A 12,743-nucleotide genomic window follows, 5' to 3' on the forward strand; every position below is an offset into this window, starting at 1 on the left:
CGTGGGTTGGGTATACTGGTTTAATCAGTTTAACGTGACAGCACGAAATTATGAAAAAATTACACATACATACATAGCACACACACATATCCATACACAACATTTATGTGTATACTTGCATGCACATGTATGAAAAATTAACAAAAACTTTTAAAGTAAAAAAAAATCAAAAAGTTACATATTTTGCTAGCAATTTAGCTAAAGAAATCAATAACATACGTTTCCATGGCCCATTTTTTACCATATTTTTTAAAAGTGCATTATAAAATATTGTCCCAATAAACTATAAACATAGTTTGTCATCGGTCCTCAGACGTGTTGATAATGTTTTTAATAAAATAGTACAGACACAAATAAAGCCTCAACCAAAACAAGATTAAACAGTTAATAATGGAAAAGTATAAAAAAGAAAAGACAAAAAAAATAAAGTGAAATTGTACATTGTTTATGATTTTTATTCCGCTTTTTACAATAATGTTTATAATTTGGTAAGGTATCTAAAGAAAATACTTATTTTGAATTTAATTTTACTTATATTTTTTAAATAAATATACTTCTATTCATATTTTTTTTAAATTATTTATTTGATATAATTTTTTATTTTTTTAAATATTTATTTACATATGTGACGCGTTTTGTCTTGTTATAACATCATCAAACTAACTGAAATGTTTACAAAGTTTCTTTATATACTAATCGAGTAGAAGTCAAATAAGTCGTTTTTTATTCTTCAATAAATTTATTTTAGTAAAAAAACATTTCATAATTATTCATAAGTGAAACTTCCTGTCAGAATTTTAAAAGCTGTCTAACGATGTTTCTAAGTGAGTGGCCTTTTTGCACAGGAACGTAGGTACAAATTCAAGAACGCGGAATAAAAAAAACAACATGTTTATTCGAATAGAAATTCTTTTGCAAGATAATATGTGTATTTCATCGATAATTATTACTATCTACTACGACACCCGACTCCATTCCGCTAAAGACTCATGGCATGGCGTTAAAAAAGAATTCATCGTGGCGAGTCCGCCTCACCAGCGCCTGTCGCATGTGAAAACCGCTACAAAAAGCGTGCAGCAAAAAGTTCTTCACACGCGAAATGGTCCGCATCACAAAACACCGTCACAGAAGATTACTGCCCATCAGAGAAGATTCCAGACTCCGTCTTATTGAATGCAAGAGATCAGTCGAACAGCAGCAGTCGTCTGAAGAAGAAGTGTCTTGTCACTCTTTTCCTCGTTTTCCCGCTATTATAATTTCGGATGACACTAGCGAGTCAAAACAAAAGCACTCGATACCATATTCGAATTTCGAGTGGGTATCTAGTTTGATTGGATCGTTAGTGTTGTGGCCATCCGCCGTGACGGCCGGTCTGTTCCAGTGTCGGTCGCTCGGTGCTCGGTACTGGGTACTGTTACCTACTCCGCTGTTGTGGTTTCCGTGTGTTGTATTGTGTCCACCGTTGGGTCAGCATTGTCCAGGAATGGCTCGAGCGTGAAGTGCAGTGATTAAATTGTAAACAAAGGAAGATCCCAACCTACATCATGCATATACTGGAGATTGGATTTTCCGATTATGTATGTAGAAACACTTTATTTGATTATAATGTTACTTACGTCATCGACAACATGTGTATGTTTTTTTGACAGAAATTATCACTCGTGCATATTTTTATGCAATATGTATTTTTTAAAATATTGTTAATAGTTCAGATTGGTTCATAAAATTCATGATCATTATTCCCTTTCCGCACCTAATGGTCCATAGCGCACTGCATTGTTATACGAATCACAGCGTATCTTGATAAAAAAAAAATGAAGGTAAGATGATCAGTTTTACGCTTCAGGTACCAGTCCAGGGACTATGAAATATTCTGGTTAGAAAACACCCTTTTTTAAATAAGTATTTCATATCAACCATGTCGGCAATCGAACCCGAGACCTCTTGCATAGCACGCAAATGCGCTGACCATTACACTATAAGGCTGACTAGATAAATTACTTATTGGTTTATGATCAGCTTTTTGTATTAATTTATATCAAAAGAAAATACGTATAGTTGTTGTAGATTTTTTAACAACGTTTTTACTATACAACCATCGAAAAAAATGTTTTTTTTTTCGTAATTATAAATTGATTGGTCGAAGACGTAATATAATACAATTTGTATTTTCAAATGATCTACCTTGCCTTGCACAGCACACAAGTAAACAGTGCATTTATGCAGTGTGCAGCATAAGTTAAATTTCGTCTGTAACTTGAGCAAATGTAAAACAATAAATTTATCCTGTATATACAAGTATCAAAAGATTATTCTTATATTATTGTTTTTTCTGGTAGAGTCCGGGCCGATGAAGAATTGGGTTCCGTGTATGAAATGTGTAGAACTAGAATCCTTGACAAGTGTCATCTTAGGTCAAAATCTTGAAAAAGAAATCGAGTGGAGATGTGTCCGCCTCGTGGCGTGGTGCAACCAGCACTAACCTTCATTTGACTTCCATGCTTGGGGTATCGAGTTTGATTCTTGCGAGGGTGGACATGAAATTTGATTAAAAAGGTGGTTTTACAATGTTTTATTGTTCCTGGGCTGTCGCCTGAAGCGTTCGACTGATCCTTACCTTCATGTAATGGATGATCAATATAAGCTGCGTTTGGTGTATTAATGCAGTGCCCTGTGCACCACAGGGTGCAGATGCGGACATGATGATTATGATGTTAGTGTACATGCATAACTACCAAGTCAAAACGCCTTTGCTAGATTGAATACAAACAGCACAGCACTATTATTTGTACATTAAAGGATAAACCGCGGGAGACACATTGAACGAAATGTCCAGGGCCCCGATTACAATGGGAAGTTAACCGAGTTATCTTCGACTGTCTATAAAGAAAAATCGATATTTGTGGACGAAAATAAGTATATTTGCATGAACATTTAAAGTATCTTCATCCTCAACCTATAATTGGATGCCCAATTTCAAAAAATGTTCAAGTCCATTTTTGTCGCTCTGAGATATTTCAAGTTTCAGTGTTTATTTTGTTCCTGAAATGTTTAATGACAGAATTTCGGAAAATTAAAAATAATTTTTGTAAAGTTTTTCTTCTTCTTTATTTTAAGATAAAAATATACAAAATTGTTATTTGTTTAGTTACAATATTATTGCTTGTAAAAAATTGGACTCAAGCCCAAGGTCAGAACTTAGTGATTTTTAAAAAAGTACTTAAAGGACTAAGAGATTTTTTCTCAGGGAAAAACTCTTGAACTAAGAGATTTATAGGACTTGGATTTTTTAAAATTAAAATAATATTTTTTAAATCATCTTTCAAATACAAAATTCGATATGGGTATTATTTATTGAAAAATTAATTAAGTAAATGTTTAGTTCACGAAATGTTTTACACGACAGTGTTGCCAACTCAAAACCGATAAAATAAGACTTAGGCATTTTTTGAATTGGGCATCCAATTAAATATGTAGATAAAATTTAAGATATACGTTAACTTCCTATAGTAATTGTGGCCCAGGAAACAAGATTTTGTGATCGTGCGAATTTCTAAACATTATAAATTTCGAACCAAATGCGATAATTTTAGTCTATGAAGAACTTTTATGTAAAATATTCATTATAATGACAATAAAAGTACATATTAGAATAGCAAATCTGGAGCTACTGATGTTTTTTGTTTTTTTTTTTTTAAATTATGTCGAAAAAAATAAGCAAATCACCTCGGTTTTAGGGTGCGGAAAACGGGACAGCCAAACGTCGTTTATATTCCAGCAAAATTAGTCTGACGCGACGAGTCGCGCAGTATCGGGGAGGCATTTGCGAGAGAGTGACAGAAATGTAACCCTAACGGGTTTTTTAAAATTGTAAATAAATAAAAATATAAAAAAAGCAATGTCTATATCCTTATAATAATAACATACTTTTTTTACATGTGAACATAGAAGTATAATATACTCGTACATAGAAATCATTATTTACAAAGATAAATTTACAAAATTCTAAGACTTTTTATAATACTACACATTTATTTCATGTCTCTCTGTATACCTGTATATTATTTATATTATAATAGTTCGTTTGGCGGAATGACACAATACGTTTTACTTTTATCTACCTATAGCTCGATTGAGCTTTGTGATTACAAATAACTATCGGCGTGCTTAAAAACATGCCAAGCATTTGAGCGATCACAATAAACAATAATGAACATGCTTAAGTTATCGCAGTCATAAGTCAACGCGTGTGTAATCTCTGAGTCAACGCTCGTGTCGGTTTGTTTTTTGTTTTCCTCGTAAATAAATACAGTTCACTAGTGAAAAATCGGCGTTTACTATAAAAAATAATACAATATATTGCATTTGCAAAATAGTAAAGAGTATCTAATACGAAAAAGTTAAAATTTAATTACAATTACTATGGCGACTGCTTTTTCGACATTTGGCTGCCAACCGTCCGCAAATGCAATAAATAGCATGATAAATAATAAATAAAAATAGCAGTTTTGGAATATTTTTCATATTTACACCGGTGAAATTTAAATATGTGATTGCGCAGCAGGATCATACGTCGCGAAACGTAAATATTTTGTCATTTAATATTAGGTGTTCACGAATGTTCCATTGTGATCACGAATACGATAAACAACCATGGTGAGAAATTGTTATCACGTCGGTTATTAGCACGTCGATAGTTATTTGTGATTGAGCCACTGCACTATTTAAGATGTAGCTAATATAAAAATAACGTATCTATTTATCATACGTCTTTGGTATCAAACCAGTACATTATGCACCATCAAGTGCGAGTATCGCAATAATGGTGCACGATTGAATGCAGAAAAGAGTATAAAGAAAAACTCGCCATTTTAATATTCGAAGAATTTTCGTCTTCTTTATTTTCCCTTTTCAGCATCAAATGATGCTCATTAATACACTTGTTGTAACATTTTGCGTGTTACTTGAGTATAAGATAAATATAGTTCATCTTGTAGATATTTCAAGACTCTAGTTTCATGAAAACTAATTTCAGATCAATAGTATTTATTTTTTACCCGGGCAGCAGTGGCGAGCCGTGATTTTTTTATAGGTAATCTACAAAAAATGTTCAATAATTTGTACCTACATATAAGTACATAATATGTCAGTAATATAACTATATTTGATTATTTTTTCTGTGGTTCTGCGAAAATAAACTTTAACAACAGTTATTAATAACCACTTTCTTATATATAACGTAACTTTATTCTACACTATTTTCAACTGTAGGTGAATTATTATTGTTTAATTTAGTTTTATTTGTTTTTTTTTAAATAAGTTTATAACATATAAATATGGTATGATATGACCATGAAAAGAAAAGAAAAGAAAAGAAAAGAAAAAGAAAATTAACATTTGCTAATATATAGTTGAATAACGAAAACAGGATTTATTTATTTATTTATATATACGCCCAATGAGCATTTTTATGGACACATTTATACGTAGAAAATTATTATACAAAAATTAGAAAGACTCAATGGTTTATAGTAGACTTTGTGGGAGTGGAAGCGGGAGAGAGGTGCTTATAATTGAGTTTGATTCGGTGATCGTTTGAAAGAAGACAACTTGTTATCAAAGAAATCAAGACTGGTATGTTTGTTGGCAGACCTAAGAATTCTGGGCATAGGAGAATGAATACCATAGTTAGTTCAATGGTTATCGGTATGAAAGAGTAAGTTTTGTCTGAGGTTTCTAGTTGGGATATTTAATTTTATTGAGCTCAGTAGTTCAGGCGCATCAAAAAGTGAGTTGAGAATTTTAAATAGGACTATAAGGTCGGATTTATTTCGACGGTCTTGAAGAGAAGATATATTCAAGGTAGTTTCTAACTCATTATACGTATATAGGTCTCTGGATAAGCCCAACCTCCAGCCTATCTTTCTCAAAAATCGACGTTGAACTGATTCAATATTCTTGATGTGAACATCATAATATGGAGACCAGATAACAGAGGAATACTCTATGTCCGGGCGAACTAGGGAACAGAAGAGAGTTTTAAGGGTATTGATATTTTTGAAGTCAGCTGTGCTTCTGTTAATGAATCCAAGAAGTTTTAAGGATTTATTGATAACATGTTCAATATGAATTGTAAAAGAAAGTTTAGTCTCAAGTATAATACCCAAATCTCGTATACTAGACACAGATGATAATATTTCATTTGCAGTATGCATTTTATTTAAATAATTCAATTAGATGAATCTCACCCGCAAAAATAAAGGTTTCAGCTCTTTAACTTCACGAACATCAACAGATCAAAGAATTGAAGAAATGTAGATACATATTCAAATATGGGCAGAATGGTGAATGTTATACAGTGTGTAAAGTGGCCAGTTAAATCAGCCAATGACAGGTCATTAGCCCTGTAGATGCCTAGCCTTCCATATTACCTTCTCTTATATGTTCTTCATCTCTGTCGAAAATTTGGACAAACTCAAAATACTGTCGCTATGTTTCGGGCAAGTTTTTACGTAGTTTTTAAGTCGAATAAAATGTCCGTTCTTCTGCTAACCGTACCGTAACCATTTGTAACCTTTGAGTTCAGTACTTAAACAATATTTAATAAAATAGGAAAACAGCGAAACGCAAAATTAATTAATCGTCGATGGTAATTAATTAGATACGGTACGCAGTATTAGTTAACAATCTTAACTTATACTTGTAACATAGAACTCAATTCATTGAAGCGTTTAACATAATAAAACAATTTGTACATTCAACACCTGATAATTAAGTCGTCAATCTGTACTACGTAGGTTCATATTATTCTATTTTCTTTTATTTAAAAAGAAAGTTCGATATAGTGAAATATATATAAATTATACCCACACATTGCATAAATTAATGTTACTTTGTAAATACTGCTAAGCTATTTCATAGATTTTCACTTAACGATTGGCATTAAATAATTACCTTCGAGGTAACAAATTAGGTAGCTGTACGGTCTTGTCACCTTGTCGCCGAAAATCATGGACATTTTATTAAAATGCTGGATGATTGAACGTATAAATAATAGGGTAGTGCGTAAAGTGGCAACTTAAGCCAGCCAATGACAGGTTATAAGCCCTTTGGATGCCTAGACTTCTATATTCCGTTCTGTAAAATGTTCTTCTTGTCTGTTGTAATATGTTAATATTAACAGCTCCCTAGGGGGTTGAATCCAGTCCCTGTCAACAAAAATTTGGACAAACTCAAATAAAAAAGTTCATGTAACATGTGATAAAAATTTTAAAAAGATTTACCAAATCGATAATTCCGGAGGCCACTTTCGACGAGTTGTATAAAAAACTCAGTATTTGAAAATAGGAATCGATTTGCGATAGAGCGGGTTCGAATATTACCATGTATCACCCATTCGCTCCGTACTCAAGTGGCTTCGTTTTTATCAGGGCATCGACTTTTAATCTCTTTCACTTCTTAATAATATTATACACAACCCTTGCGCTCCAAAATATCTTGCTGAAAATTTCATTTACCTTTCCGATCATTACTCAATATAGCACAATTTTTTTCAGCAATTCCTTTTCTTTTCAAGGTGCTAGACTTTGGATTGAGCTACCTCTTCATATAAAAAATGCACATTTTCTGACCACTTTCAAGAAACGCCTGAAACATATACGTCATTAGAACCCTAACCTCCCTTTATTTATTATTTAAAAAAGCCTTCTCTTTCCTGGTTCCTCTTCCTGTCTCTTTCTAAACTCACCACCTTATCCCACATTCCTCATCCTTTAATGTGGATAAAGTAACTTTACTTATTACTAACGTTTATTAAGTGTATATGAACAAGCCTTATCTCTCAATTAGGTTTAATCCTATTTGTATTTTTTAAATTAATTTTTTATTACAATTTTTTTATCAACTCCTCTTTTGACCAGTCTGTTTTTTCGTATGCTGGAAGATATTGCTTCTACAATAAGTCCGACAATGTACTTATTTTTTGTACTTGAAAGTTTAAACAAATGAACTACACCTGCCAATTTTTTTTTTTTTTATTGAAAACTTATTTAATGCCTATAAACTTTATGCTTTGAGGTTTATTTTTAAACAGTTTAGCAGAAATTATTTTTAATATTCTTTTATCAACAATTATTTCTTGCATCTTTGACCAAATTTGAATTGTTTTCAAACAGATTCTTATTCTAGAGTTAATCAAAGAAGTAATAAATAAAATAACTCCATGACTGATTATTCGGTGTTAGGATTTCGGAATCCCACTTTTGCGCATTATTTGGATGGAGAGACTTTTCCAAACTGTTATATTTATGCGGTTGTATCTACCTCGATAATTAAGTCGTATTTGGTATTCTACGGAGAAATGGCAAGATAATTGTTTTATCATATTATCTACTAGATAAGTCCGCGTTCAATGCAAAACAAACTATCGACATGAAAGCTTGTTAGTCGTCGGGAAAAAACAATTAATAACTCATAAAAAATTCTTGAATATTTCTAAATGAAAGCAAGAAAATAAAATACATGGTTATCGCTCGTTAGCGCATCATCCAAATGATACTTTAACTGATAATTCTCAAGCACATAATAGAATAGGTCATATTTATTTTGTGAATAGATCGTTAACTCTTTAAATGGTCGTTTATTGTTCATATTTATATAATTTTTTACCATCATCGTGTTTAAATTCAATACTGTACTAGCATCATTTGGAATTTAAAATATTTATTCAATTATCCTCTATACAAAATTAAAGCTTCGATGAAAACTCAACTTTATTAAATACTAGCTGAACCCGGCAATGCTTTGTTAAATGAACACAATCGAAAGTTTGATATCAATTATTGTATTTACTAAAAAAATAATATGGACATTTAGATTATTATTTCGGTGTTTCGGATAACATAAATTGTGAGCATAAGCAGTAACAGGAAATTTTGATAAATACGTATTTGAACATTGTTTTTCTGTCACTGTCTTGCAGATAACTTCTTGATTCTGTACGAAAAAGATAACTGCATTTCGGACCTTTTATGCCTAACTAAAATAAACAAAATCTACGTTTCGTTGTTTGGTTTTCCGCACCTCAAAACTAAACCAATTTTGTTATTTTTTTAAGACAGAGTATCAAAATAAAATTTTCTGCATCGATACGTTTTGCGTTTTTCAAAAATAGTTGTTATATTTGTATACCGTTCACCCGTAGACCGCAGATAAAACTGGGCGTTTTTACGGGGTCTTAGATGCTTTTATTATGTTATATTATATTATATTATTTCATAATAAACCATTTATCAAAAAAGCTAATCTATTGAGACACACCAATGGTAAATATTTATTTTGCGTATCACTGCTCTAGTGCCATAATCCAGGGTGAAAATATGAGGATACTTTATATGAAGAAAGGGCAGACCACGTTTATTTTATTTTATTTTATTAGGGAAATCAACAGTTCTACATACATATTTTTAGTAAACAAACAGATATAGTGTATAAACTCAGAACTAATAACAGATTTCCACATAGTATACAAAGTTAGTAAAGAAAATATATATTACATATCAAATAAATACATACAATTTATACATATAAAAATGTTATTTTCAAGTACTCAATAATCAAAGATTTTTTAAATATTAATGTTTCCTCTTAAGATAAAACATTATTAAGTATACTTACAAAAATTGCTTCATAATGATTTTACGTAACCATAGAAATAGAATCGGTTTTCTCAAATTGAACCATTGAACTATTAATACACATAGACGCACCCTGAGCCCTCTAAAATTATGACACTTAACTCATGCCCAAACGCTCAGTCATTCCTTACGCGTATTTAGTCGTTATTTAACCGCCAGCTAGTTTTGACGTTAGTTTGACATTTAATTCGAAACCAAAATGCCTCATTGTGCCGTGAAAGCGTGTAAAAACCGTTCGGTTAAACATAAAAAAGATTGTGTAACTTTTCATCGGTAAGTAGGTACCTAGATACTTGTTTATGATTGAATTCCAAAACTTAAAATAATTTATTTACAAATATAGAATTCTTTTTGCAAATGTCAAACTCTGCTCTTCTTACCAACGGGGGTGCACTTAATGTAGGAATGCGATTTTCAAAAATGTATTAAATATCAGTTAATATTATTTTAGCTTTATGAAAAATCCAGTAAAAATAAATAAATTTGTAGAAATTATAAGGAAGAATCTGATAAAATGAATGTTGTTTGTAAACATTATTTACCCAAATATTTAGATTTTTAGGATTGAAAATGTTTAACGAGTTGTAAATAACTCACTATTAGAAACTGGGAATCAAGTAGGGTTAGAGTGGGGTTCGAACCTCAGACCTCTGATCCGTGAGTCCGCAATACTAGCCACGGGACCACAACGATTAGAATTCTTCGCTTACAAAGTGAAATTTTGATGATTTTTCGCATATCAAGTGAACGCAAATATTAATGCACCGTAAAGAAACGCATTTGAACGTCAACTTAATAATATAAAGCAGTGGTTTCCAAACTTATTTGTGTCCTTGAAGTCTCTCTCCCTTCAAAGTGGTTAATTTTATTAAAACCATTTTAAATGTGCAGTAAAATTAAATGCTCCAATTTTTACCGCGTGAAAAAAAAAATTTATATCCAATTTCCCGTAGCACCAAACTTCTTCATTGTCTATAAAGTAAAATTGAGTTTTTGTGGGTAAAATATATTTTAAGATATCTTCAATTACTGGTTTCCGAAATACGATTTTACTTTATAGACAATTGAAGATAACTATAGTAAACAATGATAAATTCTATTTATTTTTTTCATTTGGCATAACACTCATCTACATGTTATACGAAATATTTTATATGCATTTAACGGATTTTAAAAGCACATTATTTATTATTAAGATTTACATACATACATACTTATATACAGGTGTTATTTAAACCCTGTCACATCCGAAACCACGATGATCAGTATGAGCAAGAAGATATATTGGCACATTAAAATATTTTTTTAGAACAAATAAAATTAACAAAAATAAAATATCAAATAAAACAACTGGTTGCTTACTTCCGCAGAGGAGAAATGAGGAGGGGGGGAGGGGGAAGTCTGATACACCTTCAACCGCGCAGCCACGCCCCCCTAGCTTCTCCCCTGCAGAAGTCAATAACCATTTGTTTTTTAAATATTTTATTTTTAAAAATTTTCTTAATTCTAAATATTTTTATGTCTTCTTGCCCATACTGATCGTCGTTGTTTCGGATGTGACAGGGTTTTAAGAACACCCTGTATATTGAAAATAAGAAAAATGTGAAGAAATAGTTGTGTTGAAACATGCATATAAAATCTGTAGTTTTTTTTTTACATTTGCAATTCACAATTTTCGCCCAACTAGACAATCGTTCTGAGACTTACAAATTGTGAATTTACTGGTTTGCAGTGGGATGGAACGCACCAGATATATGATATATTTATTTGTAAAAAAAATGACATTGATTTAATGTGATTTTATAGATCATTTCAAAATCATTTTTGTAGTAAAACTTGATTTGATAAGCGATTAAAAATAAGTACAGTTGTATTTGTTGCATATTAGTTGATACACCAACATCATAACATTAATTTAACAGTGTTGTAAATTTTAAGTTAAAACACAGTAAAAATACTCGTCATTTAAACATGAATCGCATACATTTTACACGAAGAAAGTTTGGCAGCTGAAGTAACAATGTCGCATTCGACTGTCAATATCGAGTACTTTGGGGCACTCGAGATATAGTCGTTTGATTTTTGATCGACATTCGCATGGATGATTCGAGAATACAGACACTTCCAGCATTAGGCGCCAGTGTTATTCAACTCTTGCGTATTATTTATTATTTAATAAGTTTCTGAATTTTTCAATTTTAATGTTTTGTGCATTTCATTAGTCCGCGCCTGGACAGGAAGGCTCGCCTCCGAGTTTGGAAATCGCTGCATACCCGCTGTAACTCACCGCTTTTGTTACCGCAAATGCGAAAAAACTTTTCAGACGAAATCCGTATGCTGCCGAGATTACAGTGGCTGATCAGCGGATCTTATTGTCCCCATTATCATGAAGCGAAAATAACGGGACTCGAGACCATAAAAACAATTTACTCGGTGGAGTGGAAACAATACGACCACTTAATAATCAATGGGTGAAAAACGCTACAGACTTCGCTACATTCTGCCGCTAAACGAAGTTTTTACGCTCACTCTTTTTATTAGAGAAATTCGCAACACTTAATTCGGGCAATGAGTAAAGCTAACTTGTATCGCTGAGAGATATCACTTAAATATAAAATGTAGTCATGTTGTACGAATGTAATTGTGCACAATTATTTTAATTATTGTAGTTTTTAATTATACATTACATACATACATTAGCTAGATACATTAGCTTAAACTATCTAAGATCAGTATACCAACTGTAAGGCAAAAGTCAAAGCTAATAATGAATTTCTAAGGAAATGCCAGCAAGCAGTGGTATTAGGCAGGGAGAAAGCTTGAGCCCCTTTCTTTTCAACCTGATAATGGACGAAATCATAAAAGAAGTAGCCGGCTTGGGATCGGTTACAAAATGGGCAACAAGGTCATCAATCTAGTACTCGTATGGTATGCAGATGATGCGACAGTAGTGGCTGAATGAGATAATGGCTGAAAATATAAAAAGAACAGGAAATTGGGTATACAAATGTTTCCTTACACTCGGTAAAAATCAAAGCATTTAATTGC

At 31.9% G+C, this 12,743-nt stretch overlaps 1 protein-coding gene and 1 long non-coding RNA gene across 3 annotated transcripts in view; both read left to right on the forward strand.

Moving 5' to 3' along the window:
• qua (villin like protein quail) overlaps nucleotides 1-12,743 on the forward strand; it is a 47,384-nt gene that overhangs the window by 14,377 nt on the left and 20,264 nt on the right. The window contains exon 1 of one of the 2 annotated variants that reach the window (XM_088238248.1): nucleotides 1,091-1,577. The exons of the other annotated variant lie outside the window; for it this stretch is intronic. Coding sequence (XP_088094374.1) covers nucleotides 1,545-1,577 — 33 coding nt within the window. The 5' untranslated portion in view covers nucleotides 1,091-1,544. Of the gene's footprint in view, nucleotides 1-1,090; nucleotides 1,578-12,743 lie in introns of those variants that run through there. 2 annotated transcript variants of the gene reach the window in all.
• On the forward strand, nucleotides 2,942-4,540 carry LOC148273758 (uncharacterized). The gene is made up of 2 exons (XR_015824487.1): nucleotides 2,942-3,844; nucleotides 3,897-4,540. It is a non-coding gene; the product is annotated as an uncharacterized LOC148273758 (long non-coding RNA).

The sequence above is a fragment of the Micrasema longulum genome, unplaced genomic scaffold, assembly GCF_059751315.1.
Source record: "Micrasema longulum isolate JH-2025_06_02 unplaced genomic scaffold, ASM5975131v1 h1tg001842l, whole genome shotgun sequence".
NCBI classification, from domain to species: domain Eukaryota; kingdom Metazoa; phylum Arthropoda; class Insecta; order Trichoptera; family Brachycentridae; genus Micrasema; species Micrasema longulum.